Genomic DNA, 24,789 nt, shown 5'->3' on the forward strand with positions numbered 1-24,789 from the left:
ATCAGATAGCTGTCAGGAAAAAGGATAAAGATGCAGGCAATTTTGATTATCATTAGGACAGAGTTTGGGAAAGAGAGAAGGCTCTGAAAAGTTGTCTTTCCTCTCCCACATGAGTTGCTTAAGTAAGGATTTTTTTCTTTTCCGATAATTTTTCTTTTTCTTCTACCAGTTCACCAGTCACAGCCTCTGGCCTAAAAGTCCCAGCATAGACTGTTCCTGCCTAAATTCCACATATGTGCATTAGTATACTGTATTGGTGTTTTTCTTTCTGGCTTACATACAATATTGTAAAGTAATTAACCTCCAATTAAAATAAATAAATTTATATTAAAAAAAAATGTTCCTGCCTGTGGAATTCAAGAATCCTTGCCAAACTGGCAGGGTGTCTTCCTAGATAGCAAGGAATAGCTAAGGGCCTGTCATTTCCTACAAGGGTACCCCAGAGAGGTCTTTTTCTCCCCCTTTTCTGGTGTCTGAATTTGAAAATGAATGTTATAGAGAAAAGACTGGTGGTTACCAAGGGGGAAGGTTTGGAGGAGGGATGAAGTGGGACATTGGAGTTAACAGATGTAAGTTTTTATATATAGAATGGATAGACAAGGCCCTACTGTACAGCACAGAGAACTGTATTCAATATCCTAAGATTAACCATAATGTTAAATAATATATTTTAAAAAGAATGTACATATATATGTATAACTGAATCACTTTTCTGTACAGCAGTAATTAACACAACATTGTAAGTCCACTGTATTTCAATTTTAAAAAAGAAAATGGATGTTAGTTCTAATTTAGTGTATTTAGTGCATTTCTAAAAATGCAGAGAAGGAAGATTGGCCTTTGGGCAGTGAGAGAAGGCAATCGACACCATGGGCGGATCTGAAGGGCAGAGAAGAAGGTGACCTGCAGACACCCAATGAGGGAACTTTCCGCCCCCTGACCAGCCTTGGGGGCTTGGGTGCTGGCATAAAAGCAGCCTTGCCTTGTCCAACCAGCCAGCTCTCTCTGGGAGTCAGCTAGAGCCAAGGTGTGGATGTTGGAGTGTTGTTTTTGTTCTCTTTTTTACAGAAACCTTGGAAAAAAAAAACACTGGTAAGTTGATTGAAGATGTCTTGTGTTATGGCTTCTTTTTTCTTTTTTATGCATCTCCTCCTGCCACATTGCATATTTTGTTCTTACCTGGAGAAACTGTGTCCAGCCTTTCCAGTTCCGATTTTAAAAACAGCCTCTATTGGGATCTTACCAGGGTCTTAAGTCAGGTGTTTTACTGAATTTGCTCTATGCGATGACATATCTCTGTTGCCTTCAGTAGGTCTCCCCCATGACAATGTCTTCCATGAAGATTGAGTGTGTTTTGCGGGAGAACTGCCGCTGTGGTGAGTCTCCAGTGTGGGAGGAGGCGTCCAACTCTCTGCTCTTCGTAGATATTCCTGCCAGAAAGGTTTGCCGGTGGGATTCTCTCAGCAAGCAAGTGCAGCGAGTGACCATGGGTAAGGATGAAGGATGGGCCTGGATCTGCCCACACAGCCATTTCTTCCCTGGGGAGGGGCAGTCACCTAGTGTGTTTTTCCTCTGAGACTTGATTGTTAAAGCTTATGCTTGAAAACTATTGCATTGTCACCCTTTCTGGATCCCCCACTTTGACCCAAGAGTAAAATCTGGATAGTCAATACTTTCTTCTTCCCCTGTGGGTGCTGTGCCACATTCCCTGTCTTGTTTGGGATGGTGAGTCACAGTCCAAGAAAGTAGGCTCTTTTCTTAATACCTTCAAACACCGGCATTGAAAGTTGGAGACCCAGTTTGTGGCACAGCAAAGGTTATCTACCTTGGGTCAGTCCAAAGCCTTAGTTTGCAAACAAATAAACAACAGATATATCCTCTCTTTGAATGTGCAAAGAAGAGCTTTTGGACTTAGAAAGCACAAACCTGGACTTTCTGTTTGTTGTTTTAAATGGGATTCACAAGAGAGTTTCAAGCGCTTGTTAATGGCCCTGTGATTTCCCAAGGAGGGGTTTAACACCTTCTATGGCCCAAGGGTATGGGCTTCAGAAGTAATAAAGAAGTGTCTTTTCCTTATTGTGCTGGTGGGAAAGAGATACCAGGGTCCTGTGACCTTAGGACACTCTCTCAATTCGGAACTGGGGACTTTTTTTCTTTTTAATGAGAGGGAACAGCTTTTAATACACTCAGGGACATGACTGTGGCTAAAGGCAATAATGACTATGACCTGCTATGATCAGAGTGGGGGGAGGGACCCACGACCTTCTTTAGACTCCCTTTCCTAGGGTGCACATATTAAGGATATATGTGAATTGTGAAAGTCACTCAGTCGTGTCCAACTCTTTGCAACCCCATGGACTATACAGTCCATGGAATTCTCCAGGCCAGAATATTGGAGAGGATAGCCTTTCCCTTCTCCAAGGGATCTTCCTAACCCAGGGATTGAACCCAGGTCTCCTGCATTGCAGGTGGATTCTTTACCAGCTGAGCCACAAGGGAAGCCCAAGAATCCTGAAGTGGGTAGCCTATCCCTTCTCAAGCAGATCTTCCCGACCCAGGAATTGAACAGAGGTCTCCTGCATTGCAGGCGGATTCTTTACCAACTGAGCTATCAGGGAAGTCCAGGGATATATTCCTACCCTAATCTGCAAAACAAAGACAAAAACCCAAACCCTCTGAAGGGCTTAAAAGCTAACCGGGTAGCTCAACTGATAAAGAATCCGCCTGCAATGCAGAAGACCCCGGTTCGATTCCTGGGTTGGAACTGAGCAGACTGAGCGACTAAGCACAGAATACATCACAGGCCACAGGTTGGGATCCCTGATGAGGATGTGACGCTTCTAATAGTGTCCTGCACATTCCCTGAGAGTCTTCCCAGGTGGAATGTGTGTGCGAGTGCTCAGTCGTGCCCAACTCTTGGTGACTCCATGGACTGTAGCCTGCCAGGTTCCTCTGTCCATGGGATTCTCCAGGCAAGAATACTGGAGTGACTTGCCATTTCCTCCGCCAGGGGATCTTCCCAATATAGGGATCAAACCCGAGTCTCTTGCATCGCCTGCATTAGCAGGCAGATTCTTTACCACTAGCGCCACCAGGTGGTAAAGAATCCGCTAGCACCATCAGATGGTAAAGAATCCGCTAGCGCCACCAGGTGGTAAAGAATCCATCTGCCAATGCAGAAGATGTAAGAGACACAGGTTCAATCCCTGAGTTGGGAAGATCCCCTGGAGGAGGAAATGGCAAACCAGTCCAGTATTCTTTCCTAGAGAATCCTGTGGACAGAGGAGCCTGGCGGGCTACAGTCCATGGGGTCACAAAGAGTCGGACATCACTGAGCACGCGCACACACATTCCCTGGGACAATTCACGGCTGGAATCCACTACTTTGCAGGGCTTTTAGCTAAGAGCCCTTCCCAAACACCCAGATGCTCCCAAGCACCGTCTTGTACAGAATAGCTGCTTGCAAAATGTTTTCACCATAAATTCTGTCAATTTGTTTCCCTTGAGCAGTCACCACAGTAATCAATTTATCCACTTAAAAAAAAAGTTTCCATGGAAAAATATTAAACCCAGGAAACCTAAAATTTAAATATACAAAATAGAGTACTATAAAGACAATGTGAGTTTTAAATCACTGTATCTACATTTCTTTTTTTTTTTACTATGCTTACTACCAAAAAGGATTTGAAAAGAAAATTTCAATTAAAAGTATACAAAATATGTCCCTTAAAAAAAGATAAGTCCTAATTAAAAAGAAAAACAAGACAAGCCCTTTTTTGGAGAGAGAGATGGTGCAAAACCCTCTTGCTAGAACAAAACACAATTTTTGTCTCTGAATTTCCTGAAGATCAGGCAAATTGAGTATCACTTCTTCTGTGTCAACTGTCCTGGTACACACACACACACACACACACACACACACACACACACACACACACACACATACACACACGCTTAGGAACCTCTCCTCTGAACCTGCTTTGGTGCCTGCCCCAGTGGATGGTGACTGCTGTGGTTTGACTTCTCTGCTTTGCCCACTAGGCTGGGAGCTGGACTTCATCCATCTTTCCATCCCTGATGCCCAGAGCAGCACACACGAGTTCATGCTCAATGAATATACTCGGTTATGTAGCCTTCACTGTTCAACAGAAAGGAGGGAGCACTCCTATTGTCAAAGAGCTGCACACACCTAGATATGCGGTATAGTGTGATGGCTGCAGTGTGACTGCTGGCTACCTTCTAACTGCTGCTTTTGCCTCTGCAGATGCCCCTGTCAGCTCTGTGGCCCTTCGCCAGTCGGGAGGCTATGTTGCCACAGTTGGAACAAAGTTCTGTGCTTTGAACTGGGAAGATCAGTCAGCAGTTGTCTTGGCCACAGTAGATAAAGAGAAGAAAAACAATCGATTCAATGATGGGAAGGTGGATCCCGCTGGGAGATACTTTGCCGGTATGGTTTATTGTTAAAACCTACTTACTGAGATTTGGAGCTTCCCAGGTGGCTCAGTGGTAAAGAACCCCCCTGCCAAAGCAGGAGATGCAAGAGATGAGGGTTCGATCCCTGGGTTGAGAAGATCCCCTGGAGGAGGGCGTGGCAACCCACTCCAGTATTCTTGCCTGGGAAATGCCATGGACAAAAGAGACTGGAGGGTTACACTCCGTGGGGTAGCAAAGAGTCAGACATGACTGAATGACTTTAAAAAAAACACAGAAGAATATGACTTATAAAAGTCTCACAGCTGCAGTGGTAAAAGAAGTATCCATAATGGGTCTTGGGTTCTTCTTTTCTTATTACTTAAGTCACTTGTATCCAAAAAAAAAAAAAAATCCTATGAGAAAAACTTCATAGATATTCCTTTCAATTGCTGTCTGAGGCAGCCTAAATTTGTATGGTATTGTGTAGTTTAAATAAGTTTTAAGACAGGGTTATACTGTGATTGCTGTTTAAATTGGAAATAATTTCAAATTTACAGGAAAAAAAAGTAAGAACAGCACAAACAACACCCGTATAGCCTTTACCTGCTGCTGCTGCTAAGTCACTTCAGTCGTGTCCAACTCTGTGGGACCCCATAGACGGCAGCCCACCAGGCTGCCCCGTCCCTGGGATTCTTCAGGCAAGAACACTGGAGTGGCTTGCCATTTTCTTCTCCAATGCATGAAAGTGAAAAGTGAAAGTGAAGTCGCTCAGTCGTGTCCCACTCTTAGTGATCCCATGGACTGCAGCCCACCAGGCTCCTCTGTCCATGGGATTTTCCAGGCAAGAGTACTGGAGTGGGTTGCTATTGCGATAGCCCTTACCTAGACTCACACACACAGAGTCAGACACGACTGAAGCGACTCAGCAGCAGCAGCAGAAGACTCACCTATTAACAGCATTTTGTTCTGTCTGTTCTTAGTACATATAAACATTTTTCTCCAGGATCATTGAAAGTAGGTTGTATATATCATGTATCTTTACTTCTAAAATACTTCCCTGTGAGTTTCCCAAGAAAAAAAATTATATATTCTTACATAACCACAGTACAGTAATCAATTCAAAGAAGTTTAACATTATATAAAAATTTTATCTGATGCACTGCCTACATTCCAATTCTGTCAATTCACCAAATTCACCAACCTTTTTACATATATATTATTTATATATAATAGTTTATTATTAAATATATAACATATTATATAAAATGTATGCTATATATATTAAATATATAATTATATAATATAACATTTATATAGTTTATATAAACATTATATATAAAAATGTTTTTAAGAGTAGTATTTTTCCTTCTAGTACAGAATCCAGTCTAAGATTATGTACTGCATTTAGTTGTCATTTCTCTTTCATTTTTTTTCTTCTAGAACAGAACATACCCTTTCTTTTTTTTTTATGACATTGCCATAAAGTACTGAAGACTACAGTCCTACCCAACTCTCCTCTGTTTTGATAGAACATTCCTCATGTTGTTGCATTTGTCTACTGTTTCCTTGTGATTAGATTGATGCTATATATACATTCATGTGGAGAAGGCGATGGCACCCCACTCCAGTACTCTTGCCTGGAAAATCCCATGGATGGAGGAGCCTGGTAGGCTGCAGTCCATGCGATCATGAAGAGTCGGACACGACTGAGCGACTTTACTTTCACTTTTCACTTTCATGCATTGGAGAAGGAAATGGCAACCCACTCCAGTGTTCTTGCCTGGAGAATCCCAGGGACGGGGCAGCCTGGTGGGCTGCCATCTATGGGGTCGCACAGAGTCGGACACGACTGAAGCGATTTAGCAGCAGCATACATTCATGGCTGGAATCACTGCACAGCTCTGTCCTTTTCAGGGTTCCCATCTGGGTACCATCTGTCCCCCATCAATAATACTAGTTTTGATCACCCAGTTGAGGTCTTAGATTTCTCTACTGCATAGTTACTATTTTTCATTGAGATTTATAAGCAGCTTGTGGGGTTTGTTAGTGATATATTACTGTGTAACAAATTACCCTGAAATTTGGTAATTAAAATAACAAACATCTATTATCTTCTGAAGGTCAAAAACCTGAATCTGGCTTAGCTGGATGGTTCAAGGCTATGTCATGAAATTGCAGTCAAGTTGTTGTTTGGGGCTATAGCCTTGGAGGAGGCTAGAGCCTCTAAAGGGGTCTGGAGGATCTGCTTCAGAGCTCACTCACATGGCAGTTGGCAAGAGGTTTCAGTTTCTTACTACGTGGGCCTCTCCATAAGATTGCTCAGGACCTGGCTTCCCTAGATCCGGTGATGAGAGGGAGGGAGGGAGGGAGGGAGAGAGAGAGAGAAAGAGAGAAAACACTCAAGGTGGAAGCTACAGTCCTATTATAAGCAATCTCAGAAATAACATAGCATCACTTCTGCCAGTGCTATTGGCCACATAATTATGGAGGGGACTAGACAAGGGTGTGAATACTGGGAGGCAGGGATCATTCAGGGCCATCCTAGAGACTGGCTACAACATGAGGAGACACTTTAAGTCCAAGCAAATATCCTGGCCCTCATCAAAATTTCTCCCTTAGGTTTTATGTTACTTGATGATTTTTGCTTGAAGCCATCTTTAAGAAGATGGCCGCAGAATGACTTATACACAGCTTAAAATGAATTTTAAGTCTATGTTGAAATTAATAATGCATTTCATATTTAGTTCTCATTTTCATCCCAACATAACAACCCTATAGTTAGCCAAGTGTTAGGTGCTCAGTTGTGTCAGACTCCTTGCAAACCCCTGAACTATATAGCCCACCAGGCTCCTCCATCCATGGGATTCTCCAGGAAAGAATACTAGAGTGGGTAGCTATTTCCTCTTCCAGAAGATCTTCCCGACCCAGGGATTGAACCCAGGTCTCCTGCATTGCAGGCAGATTCTTTATGTCTAAGTTACTAGGGAAGCCCAATAATTAGCCAAAGTTGATTCTAAATGCCTGCTGTTTCCACTCCCCACTCAGTCCCTCACATCATCAGCCATGCTGTCTGGCTTCATTCACTTTCAACATTGAAGGTAGGTAAGATCCGAGCAGGTGGTGTGAATAGTTTCCCATCTACCTGGACTTTATACAACCACAGATTTAGTCCAAGACAGGTTGAAAGATTAAAGCTGAGAATCCATTGGAAGCCCTTCAGCCAGTAATTTCTGTGGGATGAAGAAATATGATCAGATACCCTGCCTCCTGTTGAAATTGATTTTCTCTCTCCCTCTTAGCTATAAGTGTACAGCTCTGTGGCATTTGGTGAGACAAAATTATAATGTCCTCAGAGGCCTGATTTCTTAGCCTGGAGTCCCCAGTCCCTAGCTCTTAACCTTTGCCCTCTGGAGACCCCATAAAGTTGTAGGCATCAGTGTGAGTATACACACTGGTCGTGTGCATCTCTCAGTAGCATCAAAGAACCTTTTTCTACAGAGAGTTCATAGCTTTCGGCAGGTGTTGAGAGCTGTCCCTGGCCCAGAAAAGGGTGAGATCATCTGATAATCTGGATGGGGTCTCTTAGTGGTGGGTAGTACCCTGAAGGTATCCCAACACCCATGTTCTCACCTGTTGGGTCTCACTACTAGACAGTGATGCATGAACCAGGGCTCCAGGTTGTTCTTTCCCACTAAAGAAGAGCCCTTTCCAAGCAGTGGGGGATTCCCTTTCATGTTACAGACATCTCTTTCTGTGAGGCAGGTAGTGGGGGAAAGAGATGAGTTGGGGAGGGGGTGCAGTGGAATAGTAACGAAACAAGCCCAATTGTCTTATAGCAAGAAAATAGGGAGGAAGGATTTACCCTGTCCAGCTTCCTATTCAGGCTTCCCAGTTTCAGTCCATTTTGCTCTCACTTACTCTTCTTTCAGATGTAGTATATCACAGTAAATGAGCTTTCCAATTTCTACATTATGTGAAATTATACTCTGTCCCTGGAGGTCACACTCAAATCTAAGTGAATTGTCCATGGGCACTTGAGTTAGTGGAGTGTTTTCTATAAATGTCACTTAGGTCCAGTTGGATGATGGTGTTCAGTTCTTCTATTTTTTTGCTGATTTTCTATCTACATGGATCTATTATTGAGAAAGGGATGCTGACATCTCCAGCCAGATTTATGGATTTGTCTGTTTCTCTCTTCAGTTCTGGCTTTTCCTTTGTGTATTTTAAAGCTCTGTTGTTAAGAGCAGGAACATTTAGGATTATTATGTCAGCTTAGTAAAGTGACCATTTTCACAATATATAGTACTCCTATTTATCCCTGGTAACTTCCTTTGCTCTAAGTATATCTTATCTGATATTAACATAGCCTCTGCAGTTTTTTAAGTTAATATTTGCATAGTATGTATCTTGAGCTTCCCAAGTGGCGCTAGTGGTAAAGAACACGCCTGCCGATGCTGGAGATGCAAGAGACGCAGGTTCGATCCCTGGGTGGGGAAATCACCTGGAGTTGGAAATGGCAACCCACTCCAGTATTCGTACTTGGAGAATCCCATGGACAGAGGAGCCTGGCAGTCCATGGGGTCACAAAAGAGTCAGACACAGCTGAGCGACTGAGTACACAAGCACACGCTTTGACTTAGAGCTACCATTTTGTTATTTTGTCTTCTTTCCCGCTGTATTTTTTTTGTTATTCTGTTTCCCTTTTCCTGCCTTCTTTTGGGTTATTTGAGTATTTTATAGAATCCAATTTATTTATTGTGATTTTCATCATATCTTTCTGTGTAATTTTTTAAGGGCTCCTGAAGGGGTTGCAAATATATAGTTAATTTTTCAGTCTATCTAGAACCAATATTTTACCACTTCAGTTGATAATCACCCATTTATGTTATAGTTGTCTTTATATACATAGATTAAAAATCCCATCAGAAAATGTAATTTTTGCTTTCTATTATATTTACTCATACATTTACTATTTCTATAGCTCTTTCTTCATTCCTGATATTCCTTTTGGTATTTTTTTCTTTCAATATTTCCTTTCTATCTGAAGAACTTCCTTTAGCGATTCTTTTAGAGCAAGTCTGCTGGCTATGAATTCTCTTAGTTTTACTTCACATGAGAATGTCTTTATTTCTCCTCTCTTCTTCAAGGGTATTTTCACTTAATACAGAATCCTACCTAGGTTGACAAATTAAATATTCATCACTTCCTTCTGACCTCCAGTTTCTCATGAAAAATCAATAGTCATTAAAATCATTATTCTCCTATAGGTAGTATGTAATTTTTCTTTTATTAATCTTAAGGATTTCTATTTAACCTAAGTTTTTGGAAATTTAATTATGATGTGTCTAGGTATAGGTTCCTTGGGCTGATCCTGTTGAGGTTTATTCAGCTTCTCAAAGGGCTTCCTAGGTTGGCGCAAGTGGTAAAGAACCCTCCTGCCAATGCAGGAGACGTAAGAGACGCGAGTTCGATCCCTGGGTCCAGAAGATTCTTTGGAGGTAGTTCATAGTTCAGTCGCTCAGTTGTGTCCAACTCTTTGAAACCCCATGGACTGCAGCACACCAGGCCTCCCTGTCCTTTATCATCTCCCAGAGTTTGCTCAAAGTCATGGCCATTGAGTCAGTCATGCCATCCAACCATCTCATCCTCTATCGTCCCCTTCTCCTTCCCACCATCAATCTTTTCCAGCATCAGGGTCTTTTCCAATGAGTCAGCTCTTCTCATCAGGTGGCCAAAGATTTGGAGTTTCAGCTTCAGCATCAGTACTTCCAATGAATATTCAGGACTGATTTCCTTTAGGATGGACTGATTTGATCTCCCTGTAGTCCCAGGGACTCTCAAGAGTCTTCTCCAACACCACGGTTCAAAAGCATCAATTCCTTGGAGGAGGAAATCAATCAAACCCCTTGGAGGAAGGCATGGCAACCCACTCTGGTATTCTTGCCTGGAGAATCCCATGGACAGAGGAGCCTGGTGGGCTACAGTCCACAGGGTTGCAATGAGTCAGACACAACTGAAGCGACTGAGCACACACGCACCCACCAGTTCCAACCTGCTTTCTATTAGGCAGCATTAAGTGTGCCCCTCAGTGGTCAGTCTGAGAATCAGAAAGAGTTCTATCCATTAGCTCCATTCTCCAAGTCTTTTAGTATGCTAATTAGAATTAGATGCGTACATGGACAAGCAGATCACAAACAACTTTATGAGATTGCATTCCTGAGCATCATCCCTCTTCACTAGCTTCTAGTACTTTCCAGCTTCCTGGAGCTCTCCTTTTCATTCCTCCAGCCAGAAACCACCCACTTCTATGATTATTCTGCCTTCAGGGCCAAGTGGCAGGCAGAGAGAGAGAGAGAGAACATGAAAGCAACAGCATTTGAGCTGCCCTTTTGTCCCTGAAGCTTCACTAAATGGAGAGGAATGGCACCTTTGATTCCTGTAGTTTCCTGTTGCTGACGGCTCTCTGCCTTTGCTGCCCTAGCTGCAAAATTGCCTGGGGGCTGATGCATGAGAAAATGGAAAAAAGGGAATGGAATATAAGCAGGGGATTTCTTCCACTCTCTTTCTGTCTCTGAGCCGCAGGAGTGTTTTCTGCTCCTTGTGCCAGATTCGGAGGTTTCTCTTGGACCTCGTTCTGCCTGCACCACAGTGCTCACTTCCACGTTTCAGGCTGGGTTGAGTTCAGGCCGGGACATGTGTTGTGCTGTGTTTAGTCCCTCACTGGAGGATAAAATGGAGAACTTGAAACCTCGCCACTGGTTAGGTGATACTTCAAATTCTGTGTTCTTCTCTGAGCCGACTTACATCACAGAGTTCTCAAAAAACTACGCTGTGTGTTTTGTCCAAGTCTTAGAGTTTGCTTCGGTGGTTCAGAGGGTAAAGAGTCTGTCTGCAACGCAGGAGACCCAGGTTCGACCCTGGGTTGGGAAGATCCCCTAGAGGAGGAAATGGCAACCCACTCCAGTATTCTTGCCTGGAAAATCCCATGGATGGAGGAGTCTGGTGGGCTACAGTCCATGGGTTCGCAACATGACTGACTGAGCAACATGACTGAGCAACTAACATTGGAGTTTGCTCAGTGGGAGAAAATGAGGTTGGTGCAGATGTCTTGAACTAAAACCTCTCCGGGTAGTTTTAATTAGCATGGCAAGCAAGGTAGTTGCCATTAAAAAAACAAAGCATAGGACCCAGATTGGGACTATATCTTCATTTCCTTGATTTCATCATGGGGAAGGAGCCCTGGTGAGAGAAGATGACACCGTGCACAGGCAGGATGCTGTGTGGCTGAGCTCCATGCTCTTTGGGTTTTGTAGGTACCATGGCTGAGGAAACAGCTCCGGCAGTTTTGGAGCGCCGCCAAGGGTCCCTGTACTCCCTCTTTCCTGACCACCATGTGGAAAAGCACTTTGACCAGGTGGACATCTCCAACGGTTTGGATTGGTCTATGGACCACAAAATCTTCTATTACATAGATAGCCTGTCCTACTCCGTGGATGCCTTTGACTATGACCTGCAGACGGGAAAGATCTGTATGTGCCTTTTCATTCTTTTTCATGGTATCTTTTTCACATGCATATGACTAGTCAGCTGCTGCTCCCTTAATCCATTTGAAAAGGTCCTTACTTTTCAGAGAATTGCCCAATGTTATAATTCCAATACTGTAATGATTACCAGACTTGACTATGCTGCCCGTCAAGCCATGGCTGTCAGCAGGAGACCTGGGTTCAGTCCCTGGCTCTCAGCCACGGCTTTCATGGCTTTAGCTCTCAACTCAGTATGGCCGCTATTGTCATAAGATGGCTGGGTCCTCAATCTTTTTTCTTGCAACCATCACTAGAAAGAGGCTCTCTGTAAAACGGATCCTGTTCTGCCGGCCAGTGTTTAAAGTCAAATAATATACAGCCGAATGGGACAAAAGAACAGAAAATCAGAGTTTGGGGTTGATATTTCTTATTTGTACTTTAGTTAACTAAAAGCAAATACTCAAAGACAAATTAACAACCGTTCAAAATGGAAAAATTAAAAAGGTAGTTACAGATTGTTCAACTCTACCACTGGGCTCTAAATGAGCCGTAGTTGGAAGCTGGGATGGAAGGAATTATTGGGAGGAATTTAAAAGGGCATGCTTGAAACTTTCATGAAAGGTGCCAGACCACAAGAGCAAAACCAATCATAAAAATGACTTGAAAAATATCCTAAGAGTCTATACAGATTTAATCAGAAAATTTCCAGCATAGATGTTTTGCTTTGAAATATGTAGTGCCCTATTTCATGACTGTTTTTACCCATTTTACTTACACATGGTTTCAACATTCCTTCCATTATACCTCAATCTGATTACTGTAATGACTTGAATTGTATAGTGTAAAGTTCCTCTGAATTTTGATGTTTGTTTTATTTTGTATATTATGATTTTCTTTAAGGCCAGCCAGCTGGTTTCAAAATACCCCCTTTTTTCAGAAACAAGCCCTTCTAATATTTAGTTTCAATAAGGTGATTTTGGAGCATTTAATTGGGCAGAAACAGAGCCTTTACATCTTGCCAGTTTTTGTGCATGAACTGTTTGCAAATCGAACCCAGGCCCTCGGCAGTGAGAGCATGGAGTCCTAACCACTGGACGGCCAGGGAATTCCACAAAGCAGGCAATTTTGGAAGTAAAACGGCAAAGGTTTAACCATAGACTGAAGTGTATCTGAGGTGGGCAGGCAGGGCTTCAGTTCAGGTAAGTCTCAAAAAGGTCTTTTGGTATTTTATTAAGAATTCTGCTTTCCTTTTTCTCTCCTCCTCTGAAAGCTTAAGAGAGCCGTGTCTGTATGCAGACTGAAGGGAGCAAATCCACCCCAAATCCTACAGTGAAAAATCCTTCGTTGAAGGATGCCCACTCATGTTTCTAAACTTTTTTAGAGTTAGGAATCCTCCTGAATCATCCTGCCTGTGGCACCCACTTGTCAGACCCTGGATAAGCAGAAGTAATCAGTATTTATAATCAACTTGATTGCTCATTGTTTGATGCTCACAAGTGAGTGACCTGTGGTTTTGGGGTGGGCGTGTATGTGTGAGTGTGGTTTGGTGTTGTTTTGGTTTGTTTTCTTTTTTACCATAGCCAACCGCAGAAGTGTTTACAAGCTGGAGAAGGAAGAACAAATCCCAGATGGAATGTGTATTGATGTTGAAGGGAAGCTCTGGGTGGCCTGTTACAATGGAGGAAGAGTGATCCGTTTGGATCCTGAGACAGGTAGGCCCACAGCAAAATGATAAATTCCCACCATGTCTAGAAAACACCAGACACTAGGGGCCAGAGAAACTTCCTGACTAATGAAGTTATAGAGAAATATATTCAAAGGTCTCAGTTGGATGATTTTGTAAATAAAGGCCAAAGATAAAGCAAATGTTATGGTCAGAACTCCTGTATCTGTAGAGGTAAATCTTTTTTCTCAAAAGAAATTGTCAAGAAAGATAGGTGAAACTCCTGGGAGAATTGACCTTCAAATCTTCTTTGAACTTTCCTATTGCTCCACAAGGGGTCCCAAAAGGTTGTGTAGTTGGAGATTTGCTGGAGCTAGACTTTGAATGAAATATTTGGTGATCTAGGGAAAAGACTCCAAACTGTGAAGTTGCCTGTTGATAAAACAACCTCATGCTGCTTCGGAGGGAAGGATTACTCTGAAATGTACGTGACCTGTGCCCGGGATGGGTTGGACTCCAAGGGTCTTCTGCAGCAACCTGAGGCTGGTGGAATTTTCAAGGTGATCTGGCTATCTCTTATATTTTGAGGGTGAGGTGGGAGATTTTCAGTTAAGTAACTCAGTAATTAGTGCTTTTTCATACTTTCCAAACATAATTCTACTTGGCATTTTAAGCTCATCGTGCTAGACTTAAAAACATTTTATTTAGATTTTCTAGACTTTAAGTTAGGCTTTCCTGGTGGCTCAGTGGTAAAGAATCTGCCTGAAATGCAAGAGACGTGGGTTCAAGATCCCTGTTAGATCCCTGAGTTGGAAAGATCCCCTGGAGAAGGAAATGGTAACCTATTCCAGTATTCTTGCCTAGGAAATCCCATAGACAGAGGAGTCTGGCGGGCTACAGTCCATGGGGTCAACAGAATTGGACACAACTTAGAGACTAAACTACCACCACCACAGACCTTAAGTTATCTGAAGTCCAGGACAATGTGTTTAGCTTACTTTGGACAGTACTTTAAAATATTTTTTGCTTCAGTAGTGTTTGTCTAAATTCTATAAATCAGTAGAATAGGCTTAGAAAATCAATGTTTAAAACGCGCTGATAAGATTAGCGATTGCTTTGATGTTACAAGAATATTTTCATGTTCTTAACTTTTTGGCAGTGAAAGAAACACTGGTAAAAATTATAGACATTTTGAGTTGAAAAGAAATGTAGAAATCCCTTGCTAAACAGATAGGAAGAAGATAGTAATAAATTCAGCTTTCAATCCCAATTGTAAATGGTTGCTAGTTGAATTATTATCATGTGAATAATTGGTTGGACCATAAATACCTAATCAAATAATTCTTTTTTATTATAGAAAATAAAACAAGGATAATAGTTGGCTAAATATACTATTGTGAATCATAAAAAGGCTTTTGGAGAATACTTGTGAATTACCTTGTATCAGAGTTTCTCTCTTTTCTTTTTTTAACAGATAACTGGCCTAGGAGTCAAAGGAATTCCTCCCTATCCTTACACAGGATGAGTGACATCCTCTTCCTAGTGGAGGAGACGTAGAGGACAATTAGAAAATTCTGGAGCTGAAATTTCCATCTAGTTACCAAAAACGAAGTAATGACATTAACAGGATTAAATTTTTATTTACAATTTTTAAAAGGTAGAGCATTTCTAACAAGGGGTGACAGGTGATCTTGATAACCTACTATAAGGCCTTCTGCAAAGGTACTATAGAAATATAGGGGTGTTTAACTATCAATGAAGCTTCTTGATTCTTTGCAAATTGCGGGTGGAGTTGAGGGAGGGAGAAGAGACTGTATCTGTTCTTTACTCTGCATTCCATACTTACTATACCTAAAGCTTCAAAACACTAATAAATAGTAGTCTGGCAATGACTTATTGTGATTATGTTCCTTTTTATTTTCATCATAATCATATAAAAAATGCTGCAGAAAAATGTTTTAAATGCTGCAAAGCCAGCCTATCTTCATATTACTCTTCCTATATGTTATTTTACAAACTAAAACATTGCTAGAGGATAAGAATAAAACATTTTGGCAAAATGCATGATTCCAACTGCCACTTAGATGTAGATGTAAAAGTAATGTATCACTTTGGAAAGAACACTTAAAAAAATAGCTTTATTGAGTTATAATTGACCTACACATATTACATATTTAAAGTGCGCAGTTTGATAAGATTGACGTGTATGTGTGTGTGTGTGTGTGTGTGTGTGTGTGTGTGTGTGTGTGTATTCATGGAACCAACACCTCAAATAAGATAATGAATCTATCCACTACCCCAATACCTTCCCTGTGTCCCTTTGTGTCTTTCCTTTGGTCCTTCTGTATGCCTGCCCCCATCCCCAGGAAACCACTGATCTGATTTCTGTCACTATAAATTAGCCTTAAAATTGAATACTGTGATTTCTCAACTTCTTTTTTTTTTTCAATATTGCTTTAGCTCTTTTAGTTCCTTTGGCCTTCCATATAAATTTTAGAATCAGCTTGACTATATCTATGAAAAATCCTGGAGCAATTTTAATTGAAATTGCTTTAAATCTGTAGAACAATTTGAAGAGAAATGGCATTTTTACTATTTTGATTCTTCAAATCCATGAACGTGGCATGTCTTTCCAATTATTTAATCCTATCTGACTTCTTTTATCAGCATTTTGTAGTTTACAGCATACAAATCTTATACATGTTTTGTTAGATTTATATCCAAGTATTTCATTTTCTGGAGCTGTCATAAGTATCATTATTATTTAATTTTTTTGTTTCCAGTTGTTCATTGCTCACTTATGGGATTATGATCGGTGTTTGTAGGTTGACCCTGCAAGTGATGACTTTACTAAACTCACTTATTAGTTCTTTATTACTTCCTTGACTATCTCTAGAGGTTTTCTGAGATTCTTTGAATATATAATCATGTCCTCTGTGAGTAGGCAGTCTTATTTTGTCCTTTATAATATGTACATTTTAACTTCTTTTTCTTGCCTTATTGCACCGACTACAACTGCTGGTATTATTTTGAATAAGAATAGTAAGAGTGGATATCATTGCCTTATTCCCAGTCTTAGGAAAAAAGCACGCAATCTTTGTTCATTAAATATGATGTTCAGTTCAGTTCAGTCGCTCAGTCATATCCGACTCTTTGCAACCCCATGAATCGCAGCACGCCAGGCCTCCCTGTCCATCACCAACTCCCGGAGTTCACTCAGACTCACGTCCATCGAGTCAGTGATGCTATCCAGCCATCTCATCCTCTGTCGTCCCTGTCTCCTCCTGCCTCCAATCCCTCCCAGCATCAGAGTCTTTTCCAATGAGTCAGCTCTTCACATGAGGTGGCCAAAGTCCTGGAGTTTCAGCTTTAGCATCATTCCCTCCAAAGAACACCCAGGGCTGATCTCCTTCAGAATGGACTGGTTGGATCTCCTTGCAGTCCAAGGGACTCTCAAGAGTCTTCTCCAACACCACAGTTCAAAAGCATCAATTCTTCGGCGCTCAGCCTTCTTCACAGTCCAACTCTCACATCCATACATGACCACAGGAAAAACCATAGCCTTGACTAGACGGACCTTTGTTGGCAAAGTAATGTCTCTGCTTTTCAATATGCTATCTAGGTTGGTCATAAGTGTTCTTCCAAGGAGTAAGTGTCTTTTCATTTCATGGCTGCAGTCACCATCTGCAGTGATTTTGGAGTCCCCAAAATAAAGTCTGACACTGTTTCCACTGTTTCCCCATCTATTTCCCATGAAGTGATGGGACCAGGTGCCATGATCTTCGTTTTCTGAATGTTGAGCTTTAAGCCAACTTGTTCACTCTCCTCTTTCACTTTCATCAAGAGGCTTTTTAGTTCCTCTTCACTTTCTGCCATAACGGTGGTGTCATCTGCATAGCTGAGGTTATTGATATTTCTCCTGGCAATCTTGATTCCAACTTGTGCTTCTTCCAGCCCAGCATTTCTCATGATGTACTCTGCATATAAGTTAAATAAGCAGGGTGACAATAAGCAGCCTTGACGTACTCCTTTTCCTATTTGGAGCCAGTCTGTTGTTCCATGTTCAGTTCTAACTGTTGCTTCCTGACCTGCATATAGGTTTCTCAGGAGGCAGGTCAGGTGGTCTGGTATTCCCATCTCTTTAAGAGTTTTCCACAGTTTATTGTGATCCACACAGTCAAAGGCTTTGGCATAGTCAATAAAGCAGAAATAGATGTTTTTTTCTGGAACTCTCTTGCTTTTTCCATGATCCAGAGGATGTTGGCAATTTGATCTCTGGTTCCTCTGCCTTTTCTAAAACCAGCTTGAACATCTGGAAGTTCCTGGTTCACGTATTGCTGAAGCCTGGCTTGGAGAATTTTGAGCATTACTTTACTAACGTGTGAGATGAGTGCAATTGTGTGGTAGTTTGAGCATTCTTTAGTATTGCCTTTCTTTGGGGTTGGAATGAAAACCGACCTTTTCCAGTCCTGTGACCACTGCTGAGTTTTCCAAATGTGCTGGCATATTGAGTGCAGCACTTTCACAGGATCATCTTTCAGGATTTGAAACAGCTCAACTGGAATTCCATCACCTGCACTAGCTTTGTTCGTAGTGATGCTTTCTAAGGTCCACTTGACTTCACATTCCAGGATGTCTGGCTCTAGGTGAGTGATCACACCATCATAATTATCTAGCTGTAGTAATTTGTAGATGGCCTTTCTCAGGTTGAGGGATTTCTGTTCTAGTTTACTTTGCTGAGAGTTATTATTATTATTATGGATAGATTTTATCCATTTTTTCTGCATTTGTTGATATGATCATATGGCTTTTCTTTTTTAGACATTGCTATGATAGATTTTTATTCCTGGGATAAACCCTGCCCTGGATTATTCTTTTTATATATTACTGGATTCAACCTTCTAAAATTTTGTTTAGGATTTTTGTATCTGTGCTCATCAGGAATATTTGTCTCTAGTTTATTTCTACTGTCTTTGTCTGGTGTTGAAATCAAGATAATACTAGCCTCAGAAAATGAATTAGAAAGTAGTTTTTCCTCTTCTATTCTCTGGAGAAGATGGTGTTTATCTATGGTTATTTATTTTATAAATACTTAGCAGATGCACCAGTGAAGCCATTTGGACCTGGAAATTTCTTGTTCAGAAGGTTTTTCAAACTTTCCTAAGTAATTATAAGGCTACTCAGGTTATTTATTTAATCTTGGTGAGGTTTGCTAGTTTCTGGCTTTCAAGGAACTGTTCATTTTCATATAAATGGTCAAATTTTTATGTGTTGTTCATAGTGTTTCCATATTTTTTAATAATGTCTATGAGGTTTGTAATAACATCCCCCTTTTCCTTTGGTACTGATTATTTGTGTCTTCTCTTTATTCTTTGTCTTTCCAGAAGTTTATCTGGTTATTAATCTTTTAAAAGAACCAATTTTTTATTTCATTGGTTTATCCTGTCTTCATTATTTTATTCCTTCTGCTTTATTTCTATTTATGTTTATTTGTATATATGTCTATTTCTTTTTCTAGGTTCTTAAATTAGAATCTTAGATTATGTACTTGAGACATTTCTTCTTTTCTAAAACAAGCATTTAATGCTATAATTTTTCCCTCAGCACTGCTTTTTCTGCAGCCCACAAAGATTGATATGTTGTATTTCCATTTTGTTAAGTTCAAAATATTTTAATTTCCTTGGAGACTTTCTTTAAGAGTGCTGCTTAATTTCCAGATGATTGGAGAGCTTTATTGTTATCTTTTTGGCAGTGATGTCAGGTTTAATTTCATTATGGTCAGAGAGCATACGTTCTATAATTTCAGGTCTTGAAATTCATTGATGTTTGATTTGGGACCTAGGTAAGTATTGCTATCTTGCTAAGTATTATATGTGCATTGAGGAAAATGTATATTCTGCTGTTGTGAGTGGAGTGTTCTACAGATGTCAGTTAGATTCAGTTGATGGTGTTGTTCAGTTTTACATCCTAATTCTGTTAATGAGAAAGGAGTGTTGAAATCTCCAAATATAATTTTGAATTTGTTTCCCTATTCAGTTCTGACAGTTTTGGGCTTGTGTATTTTGGAACTCTGTTGTTAGGTGCATATACCTTTAGAATTGTATGTCTTCTTGGTGAATTGGCTCTTCTTCAATATGTAAGGTCTCTCTTTATCCCTGGTAATTTTCTTGGCTCCAAAGTCTCCTTTGTCAGTTTCTTTTGGTTCATATTTGCATGGTATATCTTTTTCCAAACTTTTATTTTTCAAGTACCTATATCATATTTGAAATGAGTTTCTTCTAGATAGCATATAATTGAGTATTTAAAAAATGAAGAATAACTGATTTACAATATTGTGTTAGTTTCAGGCGTAAGTTGAGACATTTTAAAAAAATCTTCTAATAATCTCATATTTTAACTGATGTGTTTAAACTATTTACACTTGGTATAGTTTCTGATATGTTGGAATTTAGTCTGTCATTTTATTATGTGCTTTCTCTCTCTCTCTTTTTTCCTTTTTAACACTCCTCTGTTTGCTCCTCCCTGCCTTCTTTTGGGTTAGTTGAACTTATTCTTGTGTCTATCATGATTTTGATTGTATCTATTTACGTTAATTTTATGACTATTTTGGGGATTATAAAATACATAGTTAATTCTTCATAGTCTATTTAGAATCAATGTTTTGTCACTTTAATTGGAATGTATAAACTTTACCACCATAGATGTCCCTTTACCCTTCTTCCTTCATGTTATAAGTGTATTATATACTATATCTGTATACATACTATATCTACATACCATATTTATATCATCAGTGTTAAATTTTTTGCTTTCAACTATCAAGCATATTCAATTCTTTTTTTTTTTTTTTTGGCCATGCCACGTGGCTTGTGAGATCACAGTTCCCCAATCAAGAACTGAACTCAGGCCACGGTGATGAAAGCCCAGAATCCTAACCACTGGGCCAGCAGGGAACTCTCAAGCATGTTTGAAAGACCTCAAGAGAAGAATGCTATATTTACCAAGATACTTACCATTTTTGTTGTTCTTCATTTCTGATATTCCAAGTTTCCTTCCTATATTATTTTTATTGTCTGAAGAACTTCCTTTAGCAGTTCTTTTAGAGTAGATATGCTGGCTATGAACTCTCTTAATTTTTCTTTGTAGGAGAATGTCTTTATTTCACCCTCACTCTTGAAGGCTATTTGCACTGGATATGGACTTCATGGTTGATAGTTCTTTTCTTTCAGCCTTCTAGCTGTTTAAAAATGTGCCATCTCCTTCTGGTTTTCATGGTTTCTGATGAGAAATCTGCAGTTGTTGAAATCATTGTTCCACTACAGGCAAAGAGTCATTTTTCTCTAACTGATTTCAAGATTATTCAATCTGTCTTTAGTTTTGAGCAATTTGATTATAATGTGTGTGAAGATGAATTCTTTGGGTTGATCTTGTTTAAGGTTTGGTCAGCATCTTAAATCTATAGGTTTATGTCTTTTACCTAACTTGAGAAGTTCGGGGGATCCATTGTTTCTTAAAATATTTTTTTTTTTTTGCCTCATATTCCTCTTTGTGGGATTTCAATTACCTGAATATTAGACTTTTTATTGTTTTACCACAAGTTCCTGAAGTTCAGTTAATTTTTTCAATATTCTTTCTTTCTTGTTCAGGTTGGATAATTTTTACTGATCTAGCTTCAAATTCACTAGCTTTTGTTTCTCTGTTATCTCTATTCTGCTGTTGAGTCCATCCAGTGATGTTTTTTGTTCTTGCTGTTGTTTTACTTTTCAGATCTAAAATATCCATTTGGTTAATTTTAAAAATTAACTTATTTATTTTAATTGGAGGCTAATTACTTTAAAATATTGTGGTGGTTTTTGCCATACATTGACATGAATCAGCCATGGGTGTACATGTGTCCCCCATCCTGAACCCCACTCCCACCTCCCTCCCCATCCCATCCCTCAGCATTGTCCCACTGCACCAGCTTTTAGTGCCCTGTTTCATGCATCGAACTTGGACTGGTCATCTATTTCACATATGGTAATATACATGTTTCAATGCTATTCTCTCAAATCATCCCACCCTCGCCTTCTCCCACAGAGTCCAAAAGTCTGTTCTTTATATCTGTGTCTCTTTTGCTGTCTCACATATAGGGTCATCGTTACCATCTTTCTAAATTCCATATATATATGTTAATATACTATATTAGTGTTTTTCTTTCTGACTTACTTCACTCTGTATAATCGGCTCCAGTTTCATCTACCTCATTAGAACTGATTCAAATGTGTTCTAGTAGTTGAGTAATATTCCACTGGGTATATGTACCACAGCTTTCTTATCCATTCATCTGCTGATGGACATCTAGGTTGCTTCCATGTCCTAGCTATTGTAAACAGTGCTGCGATGAACACTGGGGTACACGTGTCTCTTTCAATTCTGGTTTCCTCTGTGTACATGCCAAGCAGTGGGATTGCTGGGTCGTATGGCAGTTCTATTTCCAGTTTTTAAAGGAATCTCCACACTGTTCCCCATAGTGACTGTACTAGTTTGCATTCCCACTAACGGTGTAAGAGGGTTCCCTTTCCTCCACACCCTCTCCAGCATTTATTGGTTGTCGACTTTTTGATAGCTATTCTGACAGGTACCTCATTGTGGTTTCGATTTGCGTTTCTCTGATAATGAGTGATGTTGAGCATCTTTTCATGTGTTTGTTAGCCATCTGTATGTCTTCTTTAGAGAAATGCCTGTTTAGTTCTTTGGCCCATTTTTTGATTGGGTCGTTTGTTTTTCTGGAATTGAGCTGCAGGAGCTGCTTGTTTATTTTTAAGATTAATTCTTTGTCAGTTGATTCATTTGCTATTATTTTCTCCCATTCTGAAGGCTGTCTTTTCACCTTGCTTATAGATTCCTTCGTTGTGCAAAAGCTTTTAAGCTTAATTAGGTCCCATTTGTTTATTTTTGTTTTTATTTCCATTACTCTGGGAGACAGGTCATAGAGGATCCTGCTGTGATTTATGTCAGAGAGTGTTTTGCCTATGTTTTCCTCTAGGAGTTTTATAGTTTCTGGTCTTACATTTAGATCTTTAATCCATTTTGAGTTTATTTTTGTGTATGGTGTTAGAAAGTGTTCTAGTTTCATTCTTTTACACGTGGTTGACCAGTTTTCCCAGCACCACTTGTTAAAGAGATTGTCTTTTCTCCATTGTATATTCTTTCCTACTTTATCAAGGATAAGGTGTCCACAGATGCGTGGATTTATCTCTGGGCTTTCTATCTTGTTCCAGTGGTGTATATGTCTGTTTTTGTGCCCGTACCATACTGTCTTGATGACTGTAGCTTTGTAGTAGAGCCTGAAGTCAGGCAGGTTGATTCCTCCAGTTCCATTCTTCTTTCTCAAGATTGCTTTGGCTATTTGAGGTTTTCTGTATTTCCATACAAACTGTGAAATTATTTGTTCTAGTTCTCTGAAAAATACCATTGGTAGCCTGATAGGGATTGCATTGAATCTATAGATTGCTTTGGATAGTATACTCATTTTCACTATATTGATTCTTCTGAATCATGAATATGGTCTATTTCTCCATCTATTTGTGTCATTTTGATTTCTCTCATCAGTGTTTTATAGTTTTCTATATATAGTTTTTTTGTTTCTTTAGGTAGATTTATTCCTAAGTATTTTATTCTTTTCGTCACAATGGTGAAAGGACTTGTTTCCTTGATTTCTCTTTCTGTTTTCTCATTGTTAGTGTATAAGAATGCAAGGGATTTCTGTGTATTAATTTTATATCCTGCAACTTTACTATATTCATTGATTAGCTCTAGCAATTTTCTGGTGGTGTCTTTAGGGTTTTCCATGTAAAGGATCATGTCATCTGCAAACAGTGAGAGTTTTACTTCTTTTCCAATATGGATTCCTTTTATTTCTTTTTCTTCTGATTGCTATGGCTAAAACTTCCAAAACTGTGTTGAACAGTAGTGGCGAGAGTGGGCACCCTCATCTTATTCCTGCCTTTAGGGGAAATGCTTTCAATTTTTCACCATTGAATATAATGTTTATTGTGGGTTTATCATATATGGCTTTTATTATATTGAGGGTTCCTTCTATCCCTGCTTTCTGGAGGGTTTTTTTTTTATCATAAATGGATGTTGAATTTTGTCAAAGGCTTTCTCTGCATCTATTGAGAGAATCATATGGTTTTTATCTTTCAATTTGTTAATGTGGTGTATCACCTTGATTGATTTGCAAATATTGAAGAATCGTTGCATCCCTGGAATAAAGCACACTTGGTCATGATGTATGATCTTTTTATTATGTTGTTGGATTCTGTTTGCTAGAATTTTGTTGAAGATTTTTGCATCTATGTTCAGCAGTGATACTGGCCTGTAGTTTTCTTTTTTTGTGGCATCTTTGTCTGGTTTTGGTGTTAGGGTGATGGTGGCCTCATAGAATGAGTTTGGAAGTTTACCTTCCTCTGCAATTTTCTGTAAGAGTTTGAGTGGGATAGGTGTTAGCTCTTCCCTAAATTTTTGATAGAATTTAGCTGTGAAACTGTCTGGTCCTGGGCTTTTGTTTGTTGGAAGATTTCTGATTACAGTTTCGATTTCCGTGCTTGTGATGGATCTGTTAAGATTTTCTATTTCTTCCTAGTTCAGTTTTGGAAAGTTATACTTTTCTAAGAATTTGTCCATTTCTTCCAAGTTGTCCATTTTATTGGCATATAGTTGCTGATAGTAGTCTCTTATGATCCTTTGTATTTCTGTATTGTCTGTTGTGATTTCTCCATTTTCATTTCTAATTTTGTTGATTTGACTCTTCTCCCTTTGTTTCTTGATGAGTCTGGCTAATGGTTTGTCTATTTTATTTATCTTCTCAGAGAACCAGCTTTTAGTTTTGTTGATTTTTGCTATAGTTTCCTTTGTTTCTTTTTCATTCATTTCTGCCCTAATTTTTATGATTTCTTTCCTTCTATTAACCCTGGGGTTCTTCATTTCTTCTTTTCCTAGTTGCTTTAGGTGTAAAGTTAGATTATTTATTTGATTTTTCTCCTGTTTCTTAAGGTAAGCTTGCATTGCTATGAACCTTCCCCTTAGCACTGCTTTTACTGAATCCCATAGGTACAAATATATGCAGGCTAAACAACATGCTTCTGCTGCTGCTAAGTTGCTTCAGTCATGTCCGACTCTGTGCGACCCCATAGATGGCAACCCACC

The 24,789-nt window shown here is 39.8% G+C and overlaps 1 protein-coding gene across 2 annotated transcripts; it reads left to right on the forward strand.

The window, feature by feature from the left end:
- The first annotated feature begins 994 nt into the window (after positions 1-994).
- Positions 995-15,472, forward strand: RGN (regucalcin). Of its 2 annotated transcripts, none has more exons than XM_068962157.1 (7): positions 995-1,092; positions 1,313-1,490; positions 4,265-4,447; positions 11,727-11,942; positions 13,517-13,648; positions 14,005-14,159; positions 15,074-15,472. In XM_068962157.1, the coding sequence occupies exons 2-7, from the start codon at positions 1,322-1,324 to the stop codon at positions 15,122-15,124; spliced, it is 906 nt and encodes a 301-aa protein (XP_068818258.1). In that variant the 5' UTR covers positions 995-1,092; positions 1,313-1,321; the 3' UTR covers positions 15,125-15,472. The 2 variants fall into 2 exon arrangements, with proteins under 2 accessions (XP_068818258.1, XP_068818257.1); XM_068962156.1 differs by having other exon boundaries at positions 1,011-1,092; positions 1,310-1,490.
- The last annotated feature ends 9,317 nt before the right edge of the window (positions 15,473-24,789 follow it).

The sequence above is a fragment of the Capricornis sumatraensis genome, chromosome X, assembly GCF_032405125.1.
Source record: "Capricornis sumatraensis isolate serow.1 chromosome X, serow.2, whole genome shotgun sequence".
NCBI lineage: Eukaryota > Metazoa > Chordata > Mammalia > Artiodactyla > Bovidae > Capricornis > Capricornis sumatraensis.

Bases quoted from the DNA above. Each gene is read 5' to 3' on its own strand.
- RGN (XM_068962157.1), top strand. From the start codon at position 1,322: ATGACAATGTCTTCCATGAAGATTGAGTGTGTTTTGCGGGAGAACTGC. The intron at 4,448-11,726 runs GTATGGTTTATT...TGGGTTTTGTAG, and splicing joins CGCTGGGAGATACTTTGCCG to GTACCATGGCTGAGGAAACA. The intron at 11,943-13,516 runs GTATGTGCCTTT...TTTTTACCATAG, and splicing joins CCTGCAGACGGGAAAGATCT to CCAACCGCAGAAGTGTTTAC.